We start from the raw sequence: 24,382 nt of genomic DNA on the forward strand, positions 1-24,382 counted from the left end.
GATATGTGCTTGATTGAAAATATGTGACTAAACATGGACATGACATGACTTAATTGAACTTAACATGAACTAAAATTGACATGAATGTGACATGAATTAAACTGGCATAAACGTGAAATGCCATGATAATCATAATGATTTCGCCAGTGGTTTGGTTAGAAACAGATTAACAATTAGAATGATTTCATCCAATGTATTTCGTCAAATATATTCAAACAATCAGAATAATTATGCCATGAATATTTTAATGAGATATCCTAACAATCAGAATGATTATGCTAGTAGTACCCAGTGATAACTTTAATAAAAACACTCTAACAATCAGAATGATTATAGCATGAGCCATGTACCTAGTAATAATGCTATAAGTATTTTAATGAGATACCCTAATGATCGGAATGATTATACCAAGAGTACCTAGTAATAAATTTAATGAAAATACTTTGACAATCAAAATAATTACAACTGACTTTTATAAAAATTATCATTTTAGCCCTAATCTTGTGGAAAATTGACAATTTTAGTCTTAAATTAAGGATTTTGCATCCTAACTCTAAAACTCATTAAAATTTATATTCCTCATGTGAATTTTATCCTAAATACAAATATCCAATAAAAAACATTAAAACACATCACAATTACAAGAACTCTGCTTAGGCCGAATCATACCACTAGATTAAAATCCTTGATTTTCGTTACAATTCTTTCAACTCCAACTTTCATGCTAAAATCGATTTATGCAACACATAAAAATCATATCATATGTTTCAAAAAGATGCTAAGACATTAAAAAAAATCTCATAGAATGAAAATCATAAATTTCTTACTCCAAGAAATATGCCAAAACATCAAGTTTTGACCAAATAGAAAAATCCTTGATGTTCTAAATCTATCACTCTTCAAATAAACTCCAAGAACTCTAAATATTCGTAAACATGTTCTTAACATGTTTATAAGTCAATAACATGCTTGAACAATCAAATCAAAGACCACAAAATCACAAAACATCATTCAACACAATTGGCTTGCATACTAACTTCAAAATCATGAACCACATGCTTTGATTTTAGATCAAACCACTAGATCCACGTTTCTTATGAAACAAACTTTCAAGAAATAAAATCACATACCTCATATTTAAGTTCTAAACATGATCTAATTATTAGACCTAAGATCATATTGAAAAAATTGTATTAAAACACAGAGCAACATGTGAACCTCAAGTTTATGTCTTAATTAGACCTTAGCCAGTGGTGCCACGTTGGGGCAGTGGCCCCCCCCCAGAAATTTGAAAAAAAAAATTATATATGTTAATTTTTTCAATTTAATAAAATAATATTAATTTATCATGTAATGGTCCCCCCTAAAAATTATTTTGGTCCCTCTATAAAATTTAATATGATATAAAAATAAAATAAATAAAACACATCTTATATAAAATAAAATACATATTTTTATTATAAATAAAATTAAAAAAATATCTAACTATAAACAACAGTTTTTCTAACATCTTTCCATTTTTTAAAGTATTTCAATCTCTAAGTTATAGCTTACGGCTATCTGCCAGACTGCCATTTACTGATTTACAGACTGTATTGCCTTCGCACACGACATAACAATACTTCACATCTCATCCTTAACATTTTTTTCTCCATTTTCCAACATCATAACACCTATTGTCCTTCACATTTTGTTTTCTCTATTTTCCAACATCAAAACCATTCAAACAAAGAAGAAAAGAAGCAAGCTTTACCTACTGCTCGACTGTGACTCTGCGAGACATGACCACTAATTGGCCCATTTCCATTTTTCTTATTTCTAAAAGATAAAAAATTTTCTCAGTTCTTGTCTTCTTGCGTGACCGAATTGCAATTCGCAACCCCGCTCGACGCTCTCGTCTCGCTCCATTGCATTTCCAGACAAAAGGTTTGCCTGAATAGTCCCTTTTAATCTTTGAAGCTTCCATTGGAAGCCTTTCGGTCAAAGAGTCAAAGGCTTAAAACTAAAGGAACGGCCCTTTTGTCTTAGTTACTTTTTTAACTTTTTTTCTTTCTTTTTGTTTTTCTAATCCTCGATAGTCGATACTAAGCCCTCACACTCACAACCTCACTACAAATTTAAATTATTATTTATTTATTTATTTAATAAATTAATATTTTTAGTAGATTAATACTTTTTTTTCTATATAGCAAACTGACATTTTGTTTTTTAGTAGATTAACAGACGTATTTGATAGCCTATGCCAGACTGTCAATTCTCATCTCACGGTTCAACAGAGCTCCATTTCCTTACACTTACTCCTTTATTTGCACGCGAGTATGTCTTTTTTCTTTATAAAAATTTTATATTAGTATTGATCATATTATTTATATATATTACATATATTAATTGTGTATGGTTGTATGTACTGATTTAAGTTGTTTTTTTTATAGCATTATGTGTTTTAATAAATTGTTTGATTTTCAATTTTAAATTGTTTGATTTTAATTTGAGACCTTATTATTAGAATATCTATAAGTTTTATTTAAGTTTCTAACTTTATTTTATATGTTTCAATTTGATTTTAACTTTAGGTTCATGAATGATGTTTAAATTAAAAACTATCGACTCATTCTTCAAAAGAAAAGAAGTTGATCTTCCAGAAAATTCTTTTAAAATTTCAAGAATTGAACTTGAGGAAAATCCTGATCTTAACTCTCCAATTTTGGAATCTAAAGGAATTCATTTTACATCGTCAACACTTAATTCTAAAGAGATTGATATATATTCTCTACAACGAGATCCGGGATTTCGCCCTCCTATATGGGATTATCTAGTCAATCAGTGTGATGAAATAAGAAGAGCTTATTTAAAAATAGGTCAATATCAAATACGTCTTTGAAAATATCTATTTTCTGGTTCTGTAAAGCATCCTCGTCACTTTCAAGCTTCATGGTCTGTACAATTTAGAGCTTGGTTAAAGTATTCTCCATAAAAAGATGCTGCATATTGTTTATCTTGTTATCTTTTTACATTAAAAGCATCTCAACGTTCTGGATGTGATGTATTTACTCTCATGGGATTTAGAAATTGAAAAGAAGATTAATGATGGAAAACATTGTGCCTTTTTGAATCATATTGGGGAGGATCCTTGTTCTTATCATAATAATGGTGTGAAATCTTATGAGAATTTATTGAAACAATCATAACATATTGATAAAGTAATGAATAAACAAAGCTCTGAATAAATTCTCAACAATCGACTCTGAGTAAAAACATCTATTGATGTTGTTTGATGGCTTGCATTTCAAGGATGTGCCTTTAGAGGTCATGATGAGACCCTTGATTCAAAAAATCGAGGTAATTTTCTGGAGATACTTAAACTCTTGGCTTCATATAATGACAAAGTTGGAAAACTTGTTTTGGAAAATGCTCTTAAATCCTCAAAGTATACTTCACCCCAAATTCAAAAAGAGATTTTAGAAGTTCTTGCAAAGAAAGTAAGAAATAAAATTCTTAAAGATGTTGGGGATTCTTGATTTTGCATTATTGTTGATGAGGCGCGAGATGAGTCTAAGAGGGAGCAAATGACTGTAATCTTGAGATTTGTTGATGTTGATAGTTTTATACAAGAACGATTTTTTGATCTTGTATATGTTAAAGATACATCAGCATTGACTCTAAAGAATGAAATATGATCTTCAGTTCTTTCTCGTCATTGTCTTGATATTCAAAATATTCGTGGACAAGGATATGATGGTACTAGTAATATACATGGTGAATGGAACGGATTGCAAACATTATTTATTAAAAATTACCCATATGCATACTATGTTCATTGTTTTGCTCACCGATTACAGTTAGCATTAGTTGTTGCATCTAAAGAGGTGGTTTTTGTTCATGAGTTTTTTCTCAAATTTAAACTTTATTATAAATGTGGTGGGCGCTTCATATAAATGTCATGATGAATTGAAAGCTGCTCAGGCAACACATATTGCACATATGATAGCCATTGATGAACTTGAAAGTGGAAAATGAGCTAATCAAATGGGCACTATCAAACGAGCATGTGATTCTTATTGGGGTTCTCATTTTTATTCTATTTGCAGTCTACTACGAATGTTTGAAGCCAGTTGCTCGGTACTTGAAACCATAATAAAAGAAAGATCCACTTACTCTCAATGCGAAGATGCGAATGCTGCTTATAAAATGATTTCCTAATTTCAATTCATATTTACTTTACATTTAATGAAGGAAATCATGGGTATTACTGATGTTTTTTGTCAAGTTTTGCAGCAAAAATCTCAAGATATTTTGAATGCCATGAATATGGTTTCTACTACAAAAGTACTTATTCAAAAGTTGAGAAATGAAAGTTGAGAAAATCTGCTTGAGAATGTTATCTATTTTTTCCAAGAAATTTGATATTGACATTCCAGAATTGTGCTCTCGTTATGTACAAGGTCGTGGTCGTCATCAACGAGATCACATTACGATAGAGCATCATTATCATTTTGAGATATTTAATGTTACTATAGATTTTCAAATGCAAGAGCTTGACAATAAGTTTGGTGAAGGAACGACAAAGCTTTTAACTCTTAGCTCAGCTTTGGATCTAAAAGATGGGTATAAATCTTTTAATATTGATGATATATGTTGTCTTGTGGAAGAGTATTATCCTCTTGATTTTTCTGATAATGAGAAAATTAATTCAAGGTTTCAATTGGAGCATTTTGAAGTTAATGTATTTAGCAATCCGATGTTTCAAGATTTGAGATCCATTATAGATTTATATCGAAGATTGGTAGAGACAGAGAAATAAAAAACATACTATCTTATTGATAGATTAGTTTGTCTAATTTTGACTATTCAAGTGTCTATAGCAACCAGTGAACGAGTATTTTCAGCTATGAAGATTGTTAAAACAAGGCTTCGCAATAAAATTGAAGATGAATTCTTAGCAAATAATTTAGTTGTCTATATTGAAAGAAAAATAGCTAAGAATTTTGATTTAAATTCAATACTTGATAATTTTGTTTGTTTAAAAGAACGCAAGTTACAATTTTAGACATTATGTATTTCTTTTGTTTAATATATTTGTGTGGGCGTCTTTATATTATTTTAATGATATATTGTTATTTACATATCAAATACTTTTTTAATAAATAAATTGTATTAAATGTATTTTATTTTTATTATAAATCTTCCTATCAGATTATTATATATCGTAAAAAAAGTTATATAAAAGTAGAACAAAAAAAAATATTTTATATATATTGTTCTAGCTTTGTTTGGCCCCCCTAGAGTAAATCCCTAGCTCCACCACTAACCTTAGCATACATAAAAATTTATTTTATCAAGATCAAGACCATTAATCTCCAAAAATAACTTCCTAACATATAGATGAAAGTATTAAGATCAACATATATGAATATAAACACCATAGGATCATGCTTCCATAACAAAAGGTCAAAACTTTCTCAAACAGAAATTGTTTTTACGTCTTCGGTTTCCAACTTTCTAAAATAATGTAAAACTCTTTGTAAAAACTCTTAATATGCAACAAATCTAAATGCAACTTGCATGTGAACATGTTAAATCTCAACAATAAAATTATCGGACCGAGATTTTGCCAAAAACTTTATCAAATAAATCAAAATTTCACACAACATCTAGACTATTGCCCAATAAGGCCTTTGCTAGCTCAAACCAACTTTTCACTAAGAAAAACTCCATGAAAAATCACCCACAATGTACTAATGGAACAATTTATATGAGGTATTTTTTTTAGAATCTAATTACAAAGGGTTTGAAAAATTCAAGCAATATCATCTAGAAATACTATTTGAAACCTCCTCTCAAGTTGTCTCCTAGAAAGTGGTATGAAAGTGACCAAAACACGAAAGAGATGGCTAAGATGACTTATGTAAGACTTGAGGGTTGAGAGGCAATGTGCCGGTGACCATTTGAGGGTGGTTTTGTCAACCAAAACTATGGAAAAAACCTTGGGCAACAGCACATGGTTTTTAGCCTTGAAAGCTATCATGTGATGGGTGGTGTTGAGGTGGCTGATTGACCTCCCATTAGTTACTCTTTGGGCTGACAAGGGTAGTGGGAAAAATTTCCTCACGAACCCTTGCCTAGATGGTACTTTTAGGTGGGCCTTAATGAGCCTAAATTAACTGGAGCTCATTTAGGGTTTCAAAAGGGTTTGGTTTGGGGTTTCGGTTTCCAATAAGCCTAAATCTAAATTTTTTTGTCCCAATGAATTTACTAAGGTGTAAAAAAATTAATGGTAATGATATGAATTTGAGTGGTTAATAACACAAGAAAGTGATTTAATTATGAGAAAACACTAAACTAAAACTAGCCAACATTTAGGATTTGGGGTAACTATTTGGGGTTTGGGGAAACTTTTTTATGTTTTTGGCTTTCACCAAGGTTTTGGGGTTTCAATTGGATTTTAAAGATTTGGAGTTTCACTAGGGCTGAAACCATCTTTGGTTTGGCACAAAAAAGAATAGTTTGGATGGAATAGTGTTTAGTTTAGGTGGCAATCATAATGCTTGATTTTCTTTAATTTCCTTCACATTTCTATCTCATGATTCCACTTCATGCCTGCAAGTATCCTATACTATTCACCAAGTATGGGCCATGTGGCTAAGATCTTACCAAGTGTCTAAATAAAACTTCTCTAGACTGATTTGGACAATCTACACTGTGTTTTAAAAATCGATTGGGCTGAATGCCACATGGCTTTGTCACAAATATTACTATTCACTCCAAAAATAGTGAAAATAAACTTTGCGCTATAAAATCTTAAGTAATCTTACAAACCTAACAGTGCAATTTGCTTCACAAATGTTGACTCCTAGGTGCCTTGATTAAATTAAAAAGCATTTTCGAACAACTCTACTTCGAAAAATGAAAAAAATATTATTGCACAAAAAAAAAATCTTAAATATTCATCTAAAACTAATGTTTCAAACTGTTTTTCAGTCTTATACTCCAAAATACTACAAATAAATAAAATGGTTTTTCTATCACTAAAGTGGGTAAGAAATTGATTAAGCTGACAAATTAAAACCTATGCGATTTCTCAATTCATGAGACCTTTTTCGAGTTTTCACGACATTCCTAAAACCTAAAAAAATTCATCCATTGAATTTATGGTGGGCCGTTACAATTGTTGACAGAAACATTAAGGGTAACAAATTCAATAATTGATTGGCTGACATGATAAGGTAAAAATTTACTTTATTGGGGTTTGGTTTTTGAGACTTTACTATGGCTGCCATCGGGGCCCCTCAAGGTCCCTTGTCATTGGCTGGGAGGCCAAGATCTTTTGTTTATCTAGTTTCACAAATGTCGTAGGCCATTCCTAAGGTGGTTGTACCCTTTCGACACTTTAAGGTTTTGGATGGAGATGTTTTGTGCAATTTTCTAGAGAAGAAATTGAAAAGTCTACTGAGCCTTTCCATTTTGCTATTGTTATGAAGTTCTTGCATTAGAGACCGTCCTTGGATTGGATTAGAAGTTTCATTTATGGACCCCACTGGTGTCTCAACCAGTGGTATCTGCAATGAGGAAGCCGAGACATGTTTTTGTTCAATTCTCCACGAAGAAGATTTTCTTAAGGCGATGACAAGGGAGAGTTGTAAAGTTGATGGTGTTCTGTATAGAGTATTTCAATGGTCTCTTGATTTTACTAAAGATTTAAAACTAGATATGGCTCCTATTTGGATCATGCTTCCAGGCCTTCCACCGAATTTTTATCATAAGGCCATACTCAACAATATTATGACGCCAATTGGAGCGTATTTGTGAAGAGATAATGCTAACCGTTGTGCTATGTGCACAGATGAAGCTCGTGTTTGTGTATTGATGATTATTGCTCAAAAGCCAATCCAATCCTTTTGGAATGAGACTCCAAAAAAACCTACGAGTATTTTTCAAGAAGTGGTTTATGAAACTTTACCGACTTTTTGTATAGGATGCAAGGTGCAGGGTCATAATTAGTGACATGCAAAGGGTATTATCAGATGGATAAAGATGGAAAGAAGAAAAAACCAGGCCATGTTTAGGTTCCAAATAAACCTAACAAGGTTGTGTAGGAAGATCAGGGCAACAACATGAAGGATAAGATTCCTAATGGTGAGAATAAAACGTCGAAGGGGGGTGAAGATTTCAAGATGTCGGTAGTAGTAGAGGAGTCTCAGGTTTTAGTGCAAAATCTTGTTATTGACCATGGGAATGCCCTGGGTTTGCATGGAGTTTAGGATCAAGTGCATGGTTTCACGTGTAAAAAGGGCAGATTAGTGGAGGGGGAGTCTAGTGGGACCCAAACCATAGAGACCCCATATAATGATGTACCTATAGTAGAGGAGTTGGGATTGGATGGAGAAGATTTGCTGCCATGAGTTTTGATTGGATGGAGAAGATTTACTGCCATGGGTTCCTTTTGAGGGGAATGTAGTTGGCCATTTGCCAGGATTGGAAGATGCACGGGAGTTGGCTATCAACGAGGCTAATCTCACAATTTTATTAGATTCTGAGGGAGAAAAAGAGCTTCCTCATTTGGGGAAAGAAAAAGATGGTGTTTTGGATTCAAAAATTGAGAAAAATGAGGTGCCTATAGGTCATCTTTTGCGTAGTTCTACTAGGGCTCCAAGCAGGCCATCTCGACTGGATTTATGATTGGTAATATGTTTTGGAATGCTCGAGGTCTTGGAACCTCAAAAAAAAAAAAGATTTTGGTCTTTGTTAAAAATTCATAAGCAAAAAATTCTTATTGTGGCGGAACATTTTCAAAGTGATAGTAAACTTTAACGTGAGTATTTTACGATCTGATGCATCATTATCCAGGAGTCCATGATGGGAAACTATGGATTTTCTAGTAAGATGACATACAAGTTAATACTCTTGGTGCATCTAATCAACAAGTTACGTTGTTGATTAATTCTACCATGATGGTCTTGGCTATGTATGCTAAATGAGGGACTTGGATAGAAGATCTCTTTGGTCTGAATTGGTCTCTATCGAATCTTCGGACTTGCTGTGGGTTATTATTGGGGATTTTAATATTATTAAGAATGATGGTGAGCGAAATGGTGGATATCCAAGATTGCATTGTGCAATGGAGGACTTTTCTAATTTTATTGATGCTGGCGGACTAATTGAAATACCATTCATTGGGAACCCTCTTTCTTGGTGCATTGGTCAAGGTGGGTTGGCAAGAAGCTAGGCGCGTCTAGATAGAGCTCTTGGTAATACTAGGTGGCTGGAACTATATCCATCGGGTTTTCTTCAGTATTTGGCTCAAAGGTCATTTGATCATTCTCCTTTGCTCCTTGGTTTGGCTAATATTTCGGTGTGCTATAGCCCTATTACTTTCAAGTTCCAACAGATGTGGACAACACATGATGACTTCTAGGGGTTAGTATCGTCTGTTTGGTAGGAGGGTTAGTGGATTTGGTTTGTCGAAGCTTGCTTTTAAGCTTAAATGGTTGAAAGCAGTGCTTAGACGTTGGAATAAAGAGGTGTTTGGATCGATTAGGGCTCATATTAAATGGTTGGAGGTGAGAGTTGAAGATGGAGAGAAGAGCCTCCAGGATCAATTTTTAGAAGATGTTGAAAATGATGTCTTGGCATCGAAAATTGAGCTTATGTCTTGGTTAAAAAGGGAAAAGGTCAGGATTGCTCAAAAAATAAAGAAAACATGGATTGATTGTGGGGAGGTTACTTCGTCTTTTTTTTTTGTAGCACTACAAGCAAGAAAACATACCGTCATTCATAATATGCATCTTAGTGCTGGGCAGGTATTATCCTCACCAGAAGCCATTCATAATGAAGCTGTGATTTATTTTGAGAACTTCCTTCAGGCTCATCCAAGTGCCCATGTCCCAAATATCTTGTACCTTATTCATCCTAAGGTTTCGGAAATGGAGAATTAGAATATTTGCAAGGCCTCATTAGAATAGGAAATTAAGGATGCTTTATTCTCTATACCTGTGAACAGTAGTGCAGGTCCAAATGGTTTCAGTTTTGGGTTTTTTTGTCATTGTTGGACTTTGGTGAAAGCTGAGTTATTGGAGGCTATGTGTGAATTTTTCTTAGGTTATTCTCTTCCCAGGTACTATACCTCTTCTTTCATTGTGTTAATTCCTAAGATTTGTTCTAGGTTGTTGGTGGGTCGACTTACGTTGGTCTTGAGTATATTAATTTTTATAGAACAAGGTGCTTTTTTACCAAGAAGAAGTATTTTCGAAAATATTAGTATTACCCAAGAATTGGTCCATGCTATCAATAAGCCATTAGAGGTGGAAATATTATGATGAAGATTGATATGGCCAAGGGTTGTGATACGATTGATTGGAATCTTTTATTCCTAGTTGTGCATGCTTTTGGGTTTTTAGTTAAGGTTTGTAATCCTCTTCATCACTATGTCACTACTCCTTGGTATTCGGTGCTGATAAATGGCATATGATTAAAGGATTCTTCAAGGGTGGGAGGGGTCTTCGTCAAGGGAATCCTATATCGCCTTATTTATTTATTCTTGATGAGGAAGTGTTCACAAGCCTTTTGCAGCACAAGTTTTAAGGATGGTCATATTGGTTTATTTACCCAGCTGCATAATGGCCCATTAATCTCTCATTTGCTTTATGCGGTTGATATGGTGAGTTTTGCTAATGGTGGTATATAAGAGGTCCATTAAGTTGATTAAAAAAACTCTCAATATCCATGCTCGTTAGTCTGGTTAGGTAGTCAATGAAGCAAACTCTTCCATTTTTTTCTCTTCCAGAATTTTGTCTTCCAAATGACGAGAATTTTACTGCTAGAAGTTTTCCAGTAAATATTTGGATGTTTATATTATTTTTGGTTGTATGAAGATTATGTATTTAGAGGATTTGTTGATGAAAATTTGGAAGAAAATAGAGGGATGGAAGGTTCAATTTTTATCTTCAGGGGTTCGGTTAATTCTCTTATAGCATGATTTATCAAGCCTGTTGGTTCATTTGTTAGCTGTTTTACAAGCTCTGAAGTCGATTTTTGCTATGATTAATAGGTTGTTTAGCACTTTCTTTTGGGGTTCAGTTGAGGCAAAAAAAAGGTTGAACTGGAGTCGTTATGTAAACAAGTTGATGAGGGAGGTGTACGCTTATGGAATCTCCTAGATGTACAAAAAATCTTTACATTTTAAATTTTCTTGGAAATTGCTTACTGAAAATTCTTTGTGGGCAAATTTTTTTCAAAGCCAAGTATGTAAGGGATCAACATATTTCATTAGTGAATCCTTTGATGGGGACTCGATTCTAAAAGTGTATTTTGACTTCAATTTCGTTTGTGCTTAACTTATCCACATGGATTGTAAGAGAAGGGAATCTTTCCTTTTGGAGAGCCAAATGGTTAGAGTCAGGACTAATATGTGAGGAGCTTAGTATTGTTGATGTTCTGAGTCTGAAAATAAAGCAATGCATGGTGGAGAATAGTTGGGATGTGGATTTCTTAGTGCGACTTGTGGGTTAGGAATTCACGGATAAGAGTTTAACCAAATTAAGGGGCACAAAAACTAGTTTTGATATTTTAATTTGGTTGGGTAAGTTGGATGGCAAGTTCTCCACTTCCTCTGCTTGAGATTTGGTGCTTGTTGTTGCTCCAAAACGACAATGGTCTGACTGGATGTGGCATATAACTTTATCAAAGAAATTTTCCATTCAATGTGGAAAGCTTTTTCACATAGTTTGAGTGTGGATGATCGAATATGGCACATCAGTATTCCTGTGGTCTCCAAGTGTGAATATTGCAAAAAGGGAGTAATTGAAGATTTAAATCATGTTTTATATGGAGGTAGAATTGCCTCTAAATTATGGCGAACTTGTTCTAATTTTTTGGGTCTTTCTTTTGTATCAAATCATTCTTGGGCTCAATTGGTGGAAGCTAGTTTCAAAGAACAAAGAAATCCTCATAGGTGGGAAGTCTGTTTGGCTTGGTTCTGGTGATTCTGACTTGGAGTTTGTGGTCCTAGAGGTGTTATGCTCTAATGGAAGGGCGTAAGGAGCCGTTTGATGTTTTATGGTGTAAAGTTAAATACTAGATTAGCTAGGTTGCCAGTCGACTAAGAGCTTTTGATTGTTTGGATAAGAGGGACATTTCTATTTTGCAAGAACTGAAGTTGCCGATTGCTCCTCGTTCAAATCAGGTGCAAGTAATTTCCTGGCATAAGCCAAGTTCATGATGGTTTAAATTGAATGTGGATAGGAGTAGCCTAAATAATCCTGGAGAATCTGGTGCGAGTGGCATGTTAAGAAATCATGATGGAATGCTGCAATTTGCATTTACATAATATACTAGTATTGGTTTGAATAATAGGGCGGAGCTGATGGTGCTCTTATTTGGTTTGCAACGTTGTAAATTGTATGGTTTTAATAATTTTATCCTTGAACTGGATTCACTTTTGATAGTTAACTGGTTGAAAGAAAGTCGATGTAATGTTGGTACTTGGAGGATTTTTGGGAGGAGATTTGCAGCCTTATAAGGGACTTGAATGTGCGATATCAACATGTCTTTAAGGAAGGCAACTCTACAGCAGACTGGCTTTCGCAATTGGGTAGCAGAGGATGCACTGATGAGTTTTCGCATGAAAATATTCCTCATCTTGTGAAAGGAATCTTGAAAACTGATAGAAGTGGCTTGCCAAATTTGAGAATGGTCTAATTCCTCTTTGACGTCGTTGCTAGTTACACGGTTTTGTGGTGTTTTTTTCGCTTGGTTCTATTCTTTCAATTTTTATGCAATAAGTTTGGAAATAAGGTTATCTTATTGGAATGTCCTGTAACTATGGTATTCTTCTGCCAAAAGTGATATTCAATAAAGCCTGGAGGTACTGTCCTCATTCCAAAAATTTTTAAAAAAAAATTCTAATTTTGCAAGATTTGTCATGAAGGATAAAATATATTAAGTATTGAATGAGTAAGAAGTATTCAAAATGGAAATAAGATATATATACCATACAATAATATTCATAACATTAATGTGATAATATTATACACTATACAATAATTCAAGCCTCATATCAAAATTTTAGAAAATTATTTATAATAAACAGAATCAGATATTACTAGGCAAGTGATAGAATGATAATTAGATAGTGAAGTTGCAAAACTTATATAGAAACTTACAATATTCGAGAAATGTTAGGCAAAAATCTTGTTAAAAATCAAATGGACATAACAATTGGTAGAAACTCGTGTTGATAACATGTTGTAAAATTAAACAAAAATAATAAAAGAACTAGAATATTGCAATCTATAAAACTAGCTATTCAACAACACGATATCATTCATCTCAAGTTTCTTGAGAGTTAAAAATAATTCTTAAAAACCTTCTTTTATATGAATGATTAAAAAAAATGAAAGAGAGATATATGAATTAAGATGATATATTTATAAATTTAAGAATTTTTAGTGTTAATATAAGAATGTGTTAAAATTTTATAAACTAAAATCTAAATGTCTGTTAGGCAATACAATTGTTTTCCAGTATTCTTAGATGTTCTTATAGATATATATATATATATATATATATATAAATATATATTTTTTCAAACATCACTCAAATAAAAAATATTTTTTAATTATAAATTTTCAACTTCATCATCTATATGGCAGCATGGGGGTGAAAAATGGAGATCCTATCGACTTGTTCTAAGTTAGGAAAATACACGTAATTATTACAACTTTCTAAAATTCTAAAACAAAATATAAATAATGATAGTGCTTTTTTAAATTTCAAAATAAAAATTATATTTAAATAATATAATAATTTTATATAATTTTTTTCTCTTATTTTTTAAAACTTAATAAAATATCTTAGTTCAAATAATTTAATTATAATTTATCGATATATTGAAATATTTTAAATATTGAAACGGATTTGTACGATGATCCATGCATGTATTTACCATTTACGACCATAAAATATTGCGGCCAAATTTCAATATCTTGGGTGATTGAGTCAATATCGAAATAGTGGCCAATTTTTTCATCTCATTTGGAGTTATATTGTACATTAGTTTTGTCTATCCAAACACAATATTTTATCTCTTGAGTTTTGAAAATATCTACTTAAATGAATAGTAAATGACAATAAATAAACAGTGAAAACTAACATGGCGTAAATAGTGCATGAATAGTGCCAAACTAACGTGGACAGTATATAAACAGTGCACAATAATGTCATCATAATTAGAGATAATGAGGAGAGGGAATGGTTGCTGTTTGTGATCAGATAAGGAACGTTGAAAATCCTGTGGTGGCTGAATGCTATGCTTTGAGATTGGCTGTGGAGTTGTGTTTTGAGCTGTATATTCACGATGCAACTTTTGAAGGTGATGCGAAGAATGTCATCATGGCTGTACAAAAGGATGAAGAGGAGATGTCTGATTTCGAGTCCTTGATAGAAGATATTAAATTTTATTTCAATAGGAATGCTGATTGGCATTTACAGTTTACATTTAGAGAAAGTAATACAGTGGCTCATTGTTTAGCCAAAAAAGCATTAAGTCTATTAGAAAAGACTGTGTGGATAGAAGAGATGCCAGATTTTATTGGCAGCAGTTTGGTTATAGAAAAACTCTGTAATAGTGAAGATTCATGAATGAAATAGCTGAGGCGCCTTGTTTAAAAAAAAAAACAAAAACGTGGACAGTATATAACCAGTGCACAATTCAGGTACTCTATAAATACCATGGGACGTACATCTTTTTCAAATATCAAAAAGTAAAAACTATGTCATCTCATCTCACTATCCAAACATACATTTTTTACAAACTATTTTATTTCATCTTAACTCAAAATTTTCACTACTATTTAAAATATGTCATCTCATCTCATCTGAACCCCAAAGCTAAACTAAGTCCGGCCCAACGAAGGATTTAGGTTGATCTCATGCTTACTATAAATCCAATCTAAACAGTAAGATGAAACCACGGGAAACAAAAACATTGTGAAGACTCCTATATGTACTACTTATAATAAGGAATATTGTGGGTTGTAATAGATGACTGTTGAATGAGTAGAAAGAAATGCACACAAGATATTTGATGAAAGGCTCAGTAGAGCCACTATGAATTGCTATAGGTTCTTCGAGGGACCCAATCTTCACTACAGAAATTTAGTAAGTACAATCTTCCAGAAATGATCCCCATTCTTTTCTTCCTTTTATAAATACCAAAATCTTGTAACAAGCTTCTAACATTGCTGCCACTTTTCTTGGGTCTGCCATCACCCCTTTTTCATTAATTACGTACCCCGAAAAATCAATCTTTGAGACTCCAAGCTTGCATTTAGATAACTTGGCATAAGGATGATTCTTCTTTAAGACTTCTAACACCTTTTCTAAGTGTTCTAGATGCTCATTCCACCCCTTACTATATACTATATGTCATCAAAGAATACTAGAACAAATTTCCTCAAGTATGGCATGGAAATATTGTTCATCAACACTTGAAAGGTTGACCATGTGTTCGTCAAACCAAACGGCATCACTAGGAATTCATAGTGTCCATCATGAGTTCTAAGGGCCATTTTCTCTACATCTTCTAGAACCACTCTGATTTAGTGGTATTCAAACCTTAGGTACAATTTGGAAAACACCACCGACCCATACAACTAGTGTAATAATTCATCAATAATTGGAATAAGAAATTTATCCTTAATACTTTCCTAATTAAGGGCCGTATAATTCACACACATCCTCCAACTCTCATCTGTCTTACGCACTAACAACATGTGTGAAGAGAATTGGCTGGTGCTGGACACCCACCCAAAGACAAGATGTAAATAGTGGGGTTGAATTGATTTCTTAACTAAACAGCAGCACCATTCTCTGTTGATCAACTGGCCATTTGCTATCCTCACTGCCACCCTTTGAGATTTGTTCACCAGTAACTTTGTTTTCTTGGCGATTGAGGGATCCAAGAAATTATGTGTGCTCTTGGAATCGACCAAAATCGCCACCTAATCCTTACCCACTCTTCCCAACTAACCTCATTGTATTAGCACTAGGAGTGTTAGTGATAGCATTTGGTGAAATTTCAAGTTCCCCACTCATCATTTGTTTTGCTATTTTTTCTTCTTTACCTGCAACTGGGCTTGACTCTTTCTCTTCCACTTTATCTTCAGACTCCTCCCAGGCTTGTAACAAGTGAATCCTCGGTGTTTTACACATGTGGGAGGGGTTCCACTTTTTCTCGCAATAGTAACACAACCTCTTCTATTGTTTCTCATCCATGGAGATTGATGATATTTTTTTTTGAGGGCTAAATTTATGCCACTTTGGATTGCCTTCTACGAACTGATTGGATGTTGAATTTATTGGATCCACCGTCTTCTCGCTAATCCACTTGCCACTCTTTCTAATACTGGCCAGATACTCCTCTTGAATACAGGCTAAGCCAAAGGCAACACTTAAATTCACATGGCCAAACATTCGAAATGGTAATCTAATCTCCTCCTTCATGCCACTGATAAAACAACTCAGCTTGTGGTGGTATGAGAGTCCTCATAAGTTGTTGGATAGGGCCTCAAACTAGGCTTTGTAAGCCTCGGCAGTGGTGGTCTGTTTCAGTCGAGTCGAATCTTCCATTAGATAATTGTATGTTGTAGGTCCGGAACGCACCAACATGGCACGAACCAAAGTCTCCCAATTATTACATTGACCCTATCGACTGTCCCACACATGACACTGAAAATAATAGATATGACACAACAAATACTATCACATAAAACGGTGCGTATCACACCAACAGTACCTTACAGATAACAGAATTGAAATACTAGACCCTACTACTAAAAACGGTGCGCATCACGCCACTTAAACGGCGCACTCTCACTTGCTCCTGAACGCTGTGTTTCTTCAGCCCGTTCCAAAACGGTGGGCTTCCTTCTTATTCTCTGACGTCGTTGTGAGTTCCCCATCTTCCCACGCCACTTCATAACCCTCTTCTATCCCAAACAGAACACTTCAGTTGCCCTTCTACCCCAAATCTTCTAGGGTTCACAACATACACCGAGAACCGGAAAATGGCGTCGAACGCAGCAGCACCTTTTTGGAGATCAGCGGGAATGACGTACATAACTTACTCCAACATATGCGCGAATCTGGTGAGGAACTGCCTCAAGGAGCCATACAAGACGGAAGCACTCACTCGCGAGAAGGTCCATTTCTCCGTTTCCAAATGGACCGAGGGAAAGCCCGAGAAGCCAAGTATGTTTACTTGAATCTAACTTTCCTCTATCTCTATCTGACCGCTAAAGATCGGATTGGATCTAGGGATTCTTTAGCTGAGATTTTCTCATTCTCTCATTGCATTCACTTCGATGTGGTCATATAGACGATATTTATATGCGAATCTTTTGTTTTTGCAATCTGGTAGCTTTTTCATTTTTTATAATCTCATTATTTCATTCCGATGTGCCTATCTGTGTGGGTGATAGTCTGGTTTTTTTTCTTCCAATTCTGTATGGAGGCCAACGAAACTCGAGAAGAAAGTAATTTAAAAAATGATAAAAAATAGTTGTCTTCTTGAAAGGTGAAGCAGTTGAGATTTAAATTTCAGGATTTTATTTTTATTTTATTGGCACGGGGTGTCCAGGAACAATATCCTGACTAAACCTGGGATGGACTGACCCTCGACAAAAAGTTTTCCGCAAGTCCACTTCGGGTAATTCGAGGAGAAAAATCCCTAGCCCAATGGCGCCTAGAGATTGTTTGCACGCAAGGGGATTTGAACTTTAGACGTGAGGAGAGCATACCCCCAAACCCAAGGCCTTTACCACTTTAACCAACCCCTAGGGGGTTTTATTTTTATTCTGGAATTAAATAGGATACCTATAGGTCGTCCTTGTTTTAGTGTTGGCTTTGGCTCTGTTTGGCTCTATAAACCTGGTGTCGAAACACTTGCCTGGCTGTGCCTGACAGTATCCAAAATTTAGGCATCGGACAACATGCGATAGGAAATTTACTTGTATTTTGTGTGTGTGCTCTAGCTTTTGAATTGTAGCTTGGTCTTAGTTTATTCCAATATTCTAATGCCTGACCCTTCATTGCTGATTCCACACATACCTCCTAGTTATTTACATCCAATGGAGACTCATGACACGTGCCCTTCATGTAATAGGAATACAGTCTGTACAATGTTTGTGATTTTATTCAAATCCTTCTCTGCCTTTATTTGTCAATTTCAGCCTTTTTTCAATGACAGGATGACTGATTCTGGTTTAAAGCTTCTAAAGCCAAGAAGACTTAATACTGTTAAGGAAAAATATATGACATCTTTGACACAAAAGGTGTGCCTGTAATAACAAGTAATGAGCTGGTTTCTATTTGTAGGATAAGCTTTTGATGAAGCGTCTTTTTGAGTACTACATAAAAAGGGGATTAATCCAATGAAGAGATTAACCCATCAACATACACATAGACACATGCACACAAATGCCTATATATATTGGTGTGTGCGCACGTTCATGTGTACATGCTAGCAATTTATATTAAATGGGACAGGAGTAATTGTGGTTCACTAGTTTGTATAATTATGTTTTGAGTTGTAGTTTTAAATTTATGGTTCATTAATCCGCAATGTTTTTATGGAATATATTGGGATAGAGGGCAAATTTCCAGGCTTCTTGCCCTTGTGGGTTTAGGATCTGTTTGGTTCAAATAGTCACTAAGTACAAGATTCATGGGACTTGTGGTTCGTTAATTTCCTGTGTTACATGTTAGGATTTCTATTGATATTTTTTTCCATAGTCTTGTATGATTGCCCTGTTTCCTTGACTGTGAGATGCATGATAAATTCATTTTGTTGCTGAAAGATGATTGCTTTATGGGCTTTATTTGAGAGGGGCTTGTACAGGGAGCTATAATTTGACCATTATTTTCCGTTACTGCTATGATACTGGTAGTTGTTATTTTGGTGACTTAGCTCACCTTCTATGAAGTTTTGATACTATGGTTTCTTTGGATTGGCTATAAGTTTGGCTTATTAAAGGTGTATTTAGTCTTTTGGATATAGAAGAAGGTTATTGTCCTTCTACTTACCTTTTAGTGCATATTTTAAGATAGACTCATTTTAGTTCTTTTAAAATTTTGAACCATTTTTTTTTTTATTTTTTTAAAATCTTTTGGCTGGTATGTTAGGCTTGGGGAGGAAGTGCTAGTTTACTTTTCTTCAACATGAGTATTTGTTTTATGAATTTGTGTTGTTCATATTTTGATGGAAAATGTGCTTTTGACTGCTATGATCGATGAGAGCATATGGATTATCAGTTCATGCTATACTAAGGAAGTGTGGGCTCTTTGGTAGTGTTGTTACTTCATTAGATGGCCCTTGTGGTGGAAATGGTAATAATTTATGAAGTAATAAATGTGATTTATGCATCTAGAAGGTGTCAATGTCTCTAAGGGCTTCATTTGGGTGTTAAGTTGAGTTAAGATGAGTTTTTTTATTAATAATAGTGATTTGAGATGGTGGAGTGAGGTTTGTGGGGCTCACTTAAAATAAGTTTAGATGTATTTGGATGTTAAGATGAGTTTAGATGTATTTATGGAAAGTTGAAAAAATTTGTGGGTCTAAGAAGACGAATGTTTTTGTTAAAAAGTTTTAAATAAGAAGAGTGAAGTAGTGCTATCTGTGATATGTGAGGCCTGCTATTTTTTCGGAAAATATATAACTACCCAAAGAGATCAAGCCAAATGTGGGCTTTTAGTCTACGGACTAGTTAATGGTACAATTAGAGCCTGTTATATTCATTGTAAACAGAAACTAAGTAATTTGCCAAAAACCATTCTCATACTAGATGCTGCTTCAGCTTGAGCCACTCAAGTTTTCGATATTCCTTTTTCTGAAATTATGAACATATATATATAAATATATATATTTTTAATTGGATCAATACTTCCAATTTTTTAAGAGTAAAGGATCCATGGATAGAGAAAAAACTTCTTTTGAGGCTAGAAGACCACTGGTAGACACTTGGGAACATGAGGCAATTCGGCCAAGATCTCTTCTTTCTTTGGTGTTATAATCTTTTCCTCGTATTAATGATCCCATTAGGCCATTCTGTTCTAGGTGTACGACTTAAATCACACATTTCTAACTATAGATTGACTCTAATACCATTTCTAATGACCAAAGGAATGCCCAAACCACATTTGGGCATATACTAAAGCATGGATGGTCAATGTTACAATTGAAGTAACTTGCAATCACCATAAACCTCAAGAAGCTCTTCCTCGCAGGTAATGCTGACTCTTATTCACCACCCTCAACCTTTTTTTTTATAGTGGTAAAAAAGAAAATTTAATAATGGGAATAGGCAGAGCCCAAGTATATGGGACATGTATAAGATCAACGCCTATGCCATTCAACGCCCTCATACTAAATTTTGGGTGTTACATAAGTGGCATTAGATAGCTTGTTTGATTCTCTACTATTTTCTTTGATTAATGATTCTCTTAAGGCAGGCAAGTCATTGAATTAAATCCAATTAAGATGGCTAACAAGCATTCTATGTTACACATGACGATAGTGCGAGAACAATTGTGCTGATATAGCTGGCAGAAAAAGGGTCTTGTTTGATGTATTTTTTTTCGATTATAGGAGTTAAGAATAATCTATACCATTCTTAAACTGTTAATGGACCATAGCTTGGATCCCTGTTTAGGCTTTCTTGAGGATGCATGGTAACTGATTTTAGATTCGGTTTCAATTTCAAAACTGGTTTTGAAACTGGTCTCATGCATAAATTATTTGGCAGGGGTGGATTTCGAGAGTATTTTGAAATGTGTCTCAGAACCCCACGTCAAAAAATAAAAAATAAGGGCAGTGGAGCAGTAGTGCAGTTGTGCTTTGAATGGGATGCGAGATACGGTCTCAATGCTATCCCTGTGCAATGGGTAAGCTGGGGAATTGGCCCCCCTTGTAACTGCCCATGAAGGGAGGGACACATCTGAACCTTCCCCCACAGTAGCTGCGTGGAAATATGCCCTTGAGCAGCTCCTGTTCTGTTCAGGGATAGGATGGTGGACACCTTCACCAGTGTGGTCTTTATGAGGGAAAGGGGAGGGGTGAAATTCTTTCTTTTCTTTTAACTTTTAAAGGGAAGATTATTTTTTACTTTGCATAAATTGACTGTAATGGAACTTATCAAAAAATAAATTGACTGTGATGGAGACGGGCAAGATGTTATTTGGTGTAATGCTTAGGGGGGAGAAATTCTTGTTCTTTATAATGATTTCAAGGGGCTCCTATTGTGATAGCGACTACTTTTCTAGGCTTTTTCCAGATATGGCTTGAGACTCCCTTAGGTCGTAAATAACTGTAAGAGTTTATTATTGGAAGAACATTAGAAATCATGGAGCATACGTTTTCCATTTTACTAGAATTGAAATGGGTAACGAGTTCAAGGATTTTTTTATTAGCACTTGGTGTCTCAGAAAAAGTCATGACTAATCCCAGGGTTGCACAAGCTCTCTCAGCAAGGCGTTTCTCGCAAGTGCACCTTGAGTTATTCAAAGGAAAACTCTCTGAATCCGATGTCCCCAAGAGTTGAGGTCCAAGATCTACTTATGGAATGATGTGTGGTGTGGTGATTAATTCTCGACTTCCTTCCTAGATTTACTAATAATTATTTGCATCAAGGCTGATTATGCTGTGATCATTATGATCTTGTGCATGGTTCTGTTCAATAAGATGTAACCTTCAATAGTGAGAATTGACCAGGTGGTGGGTCCTTTTTCCTTTTTCTTTCGCAGATTGTATTCTTGTAGGGTGGGATGCATTGGTGAAGATAAAATGGTTTGGGCCCCATCTAGGAGAGTAGTCTTTGAAGTAGAACTACCTTACAATGTGCTATGTACTCACGAGTGGGCCTCTTTGGAAGCTTATTTGGAGAATAAGGCTTCCCCATGGTTACTTTATTCACTTGGATGGCAGCATTAGGGAAGATTTTTACCTAGGACAAAATAAGGAAAAGATACGAGATAGTGGTTAATTGTTGATTGCATCTGCAATAAAGGTGGAGAATTGGCAAATCATCTTCTTTTACATTGAGAGGCTAGCATCTTATTGGACACTTTTGGCCCCTTTGAGAAAGTTTGGGTGATGCATTTTAGTGGAAAGAGTAATTTGGCAACCATGAGGGAGCACTTTTGTGGAGAATGACTTCATTGTGCATACAATGGTGTGAAAAAAAGAACAGCAGCTTTGATTGTTGCGAAAATCAGTTTTGGAGCTGAAGTCTTTTGTTCGAAATGCCCCTTTTCATGGGATAATGGCCGAAGATGGTGTTGCTGCTCTTTCATTTTTTTTTTTAAAAGAACTTTTAGCTCTTTTCCCTTTCATTTGTTAGGTGTATCACTTGTATGCTTCTTGTGGCCAGCTATAGCACGGCACCCCTTTTGATCATATTGTTAAAATTCTTGTCTGTAGTGATGTAATGCTTTGACTCAATAGAAAGCAAGTCTGATAGTTTTGGCTGAGAGTGATGAACCATATCCAAAATGTGACATTGAGGAGCCCCAAGTGTGATGCCCAGTTCCATTTTCGTATGTTTTTTCCTTCTGTTCGTTCAGCAATTTCAATGTGATTCCAACAAGGCATGCTTAAACTGTTTTCTCTCGGCTTTACCTAAACTAAGAAGTATTCTTTTTTGATTAGTAAAACAAAGAAGTGTTTTTTAACATTATAGGATTGAAGCTGGTAAGAACATTTGTCTATATTGTCCACAAAAGTATCTGCAGTCTTGTACTAACTTTCATAAAGCTTGACCTAGCCCCATGTTTCGCCACAAGATGTTTCTTTTGTCCATCTACAAGTTGGCTTGAGATCCTGGGTTTCTCCTGCTAACCAGTGTTTTTTATTTTATTTTTTAAGCTGATTTCTTGTATGGTTGGGTTCCAACTCTGACATTCTTTAGTTTCTTGATTGTAAAATATGTTTGCTGGTGAAGTCTGTTTCCAATTTGATATTAGTGCTCAGTTTTCAAAATGCAGCTTCGAATTAGTGATCTATTTCAAATCCCTAATAAATCTAGCTTTTGTGCACCAAATGCATGATGAATTCTGTTTTCAGTTTGATATCTAGCTTTTGTGCTTGGATGTCTGTTGGAAATGTTTTAATTTATGAGATCCTGGAGAAGTTTTTGGGGACCTATCTCTTCATTATCTTCTGTATGCAGATCCTATAAACAAAAATTATCTTTTGAATGAGGCGACTTATGCTTTGTATAAGATGACCTGATTGCTGATGGTATTTGTTGGTTTGTTAACTTCTTGATGTGTATATATATATATATATGTAACTTATCAAAAATATATATTTATATATATGTTGTAACTTCTTGATATTAGACCATGTGTTTCACCTGAAGGATTTTATGTTGTCAAGTTTTTTTTTTTCTTTTTGATGGGGGAACTATCCCACGGCAGAGCCCTTAGGACATGGAACCTAAACTCCTGGGAAGACTAGCATAACAACCCACTGCCATGGCCTCTCACTTAAATTCCAGTTTGATCTTAGGGGAAATCGAACCTGTGACATAGAGCTCATGCACACAAGTTCGCCCTTGCCACTTCAGTTACCCGTGGGTGGGTTTGTTCATTAGTGCACTTAAAAGAATCAAGATTAGTGTAAATAGTACAGATTACTTGTCTTCAGTCGGCATGACATTTTATAGACGGGGTTGCATTTTTTTATTGATGGCTCTCTTCATAATACACTTTCTGACAATATGTTTACTCTTTTATTATCAGCTATCCGTTCAGACACCCCAGAAGATTGAGTTCCGGAGGCTGCAGGTGTCATCACGTGTCTTAAATTTAAAAGGTTTTATGCAGAAGTTTTCTTCTGTTTTGTAGTTCATAGATTATGATTGTTTTGGTTCTGTTATGCTCAAACATTCCGAGGATGGATTGGATTTTGGGTTTTGCATGTATTGCACCTGTAATAATGTTATCATACCTGGAAATCTAACAGGACTTTCCATTAATAGTTATCCTCTGCTTTTTTATGATCTAAGATCTTATCTTGGAAAGTTGCCATGACGTAATGGGCAGACTTTTTGAACGGCTAAAAAGCTTGCATTTCCACTTTTCTAGCTCCATTTTTAAGTCTGGTATTTATCTCCTCAATGGCGCAGAACCTTATTCTCTGCCTAAATGGTTTCATTTTGCCTACAAAATTCATTATTGTGTCAAGTTAATGCTTGTGTATCAGAATAATTAACCTTGTGCCTTTTGTCTTCATTCTATGGTCCTCCAACCTTACATTAAAGTTTAAGTTTAGATTGATGTTATTTCCATAATTCCTAACTTCATAGTGTGAAATTCTAACAGTTTAATATAT

General features: G+C 34.6%; 1 protein-coding gene across 1 annotated transcript; it reads left to right on the plus strand.

The window, feature by feature from the left end:
- The first annotated feature begins 16,920 nt into the window (after positions 1-16,920).
- On the plus strand, positions 16,921-24,055 carry LOC122312801 (ATP synthase subunit epsilon, mitochondrial). Its single transcript, XM_043127454.1, has 2 exons — positions 16,921-17,244; positions 23,791-24,055. The coding sequence occupies exons 1-2, from the start codon at positions 17,061-17,063 to the stop codon at positions 23,817-23,819; spliced, it is 213 nt and encodes a 70-aa protein (XP_042983388.1). The 5' UTR covers positions 16,921-17,060; the 3' UTR covers positions 23,820-24,055.
- The last annotated feature ends 327 nt before the right edge of the window (positions 24,056-24,382 follow it).

The sequence above is a fragment of the Carya illinoinensis genome, chromosome 1 (assembly GCF_018687715.1).
Source record: "Carya illinoinensis cultivar Pawnee chromosome 1, C.illinoinensisPawnee_v1, whole genome shotgun sequence".
Classification (NCBI taxonomy): Eukaryota; Viridiplantae; Streptophyta; class Magnoliopsida; order Fagales; family Juglandaceae; genus Carya; species Carya illinoinensis.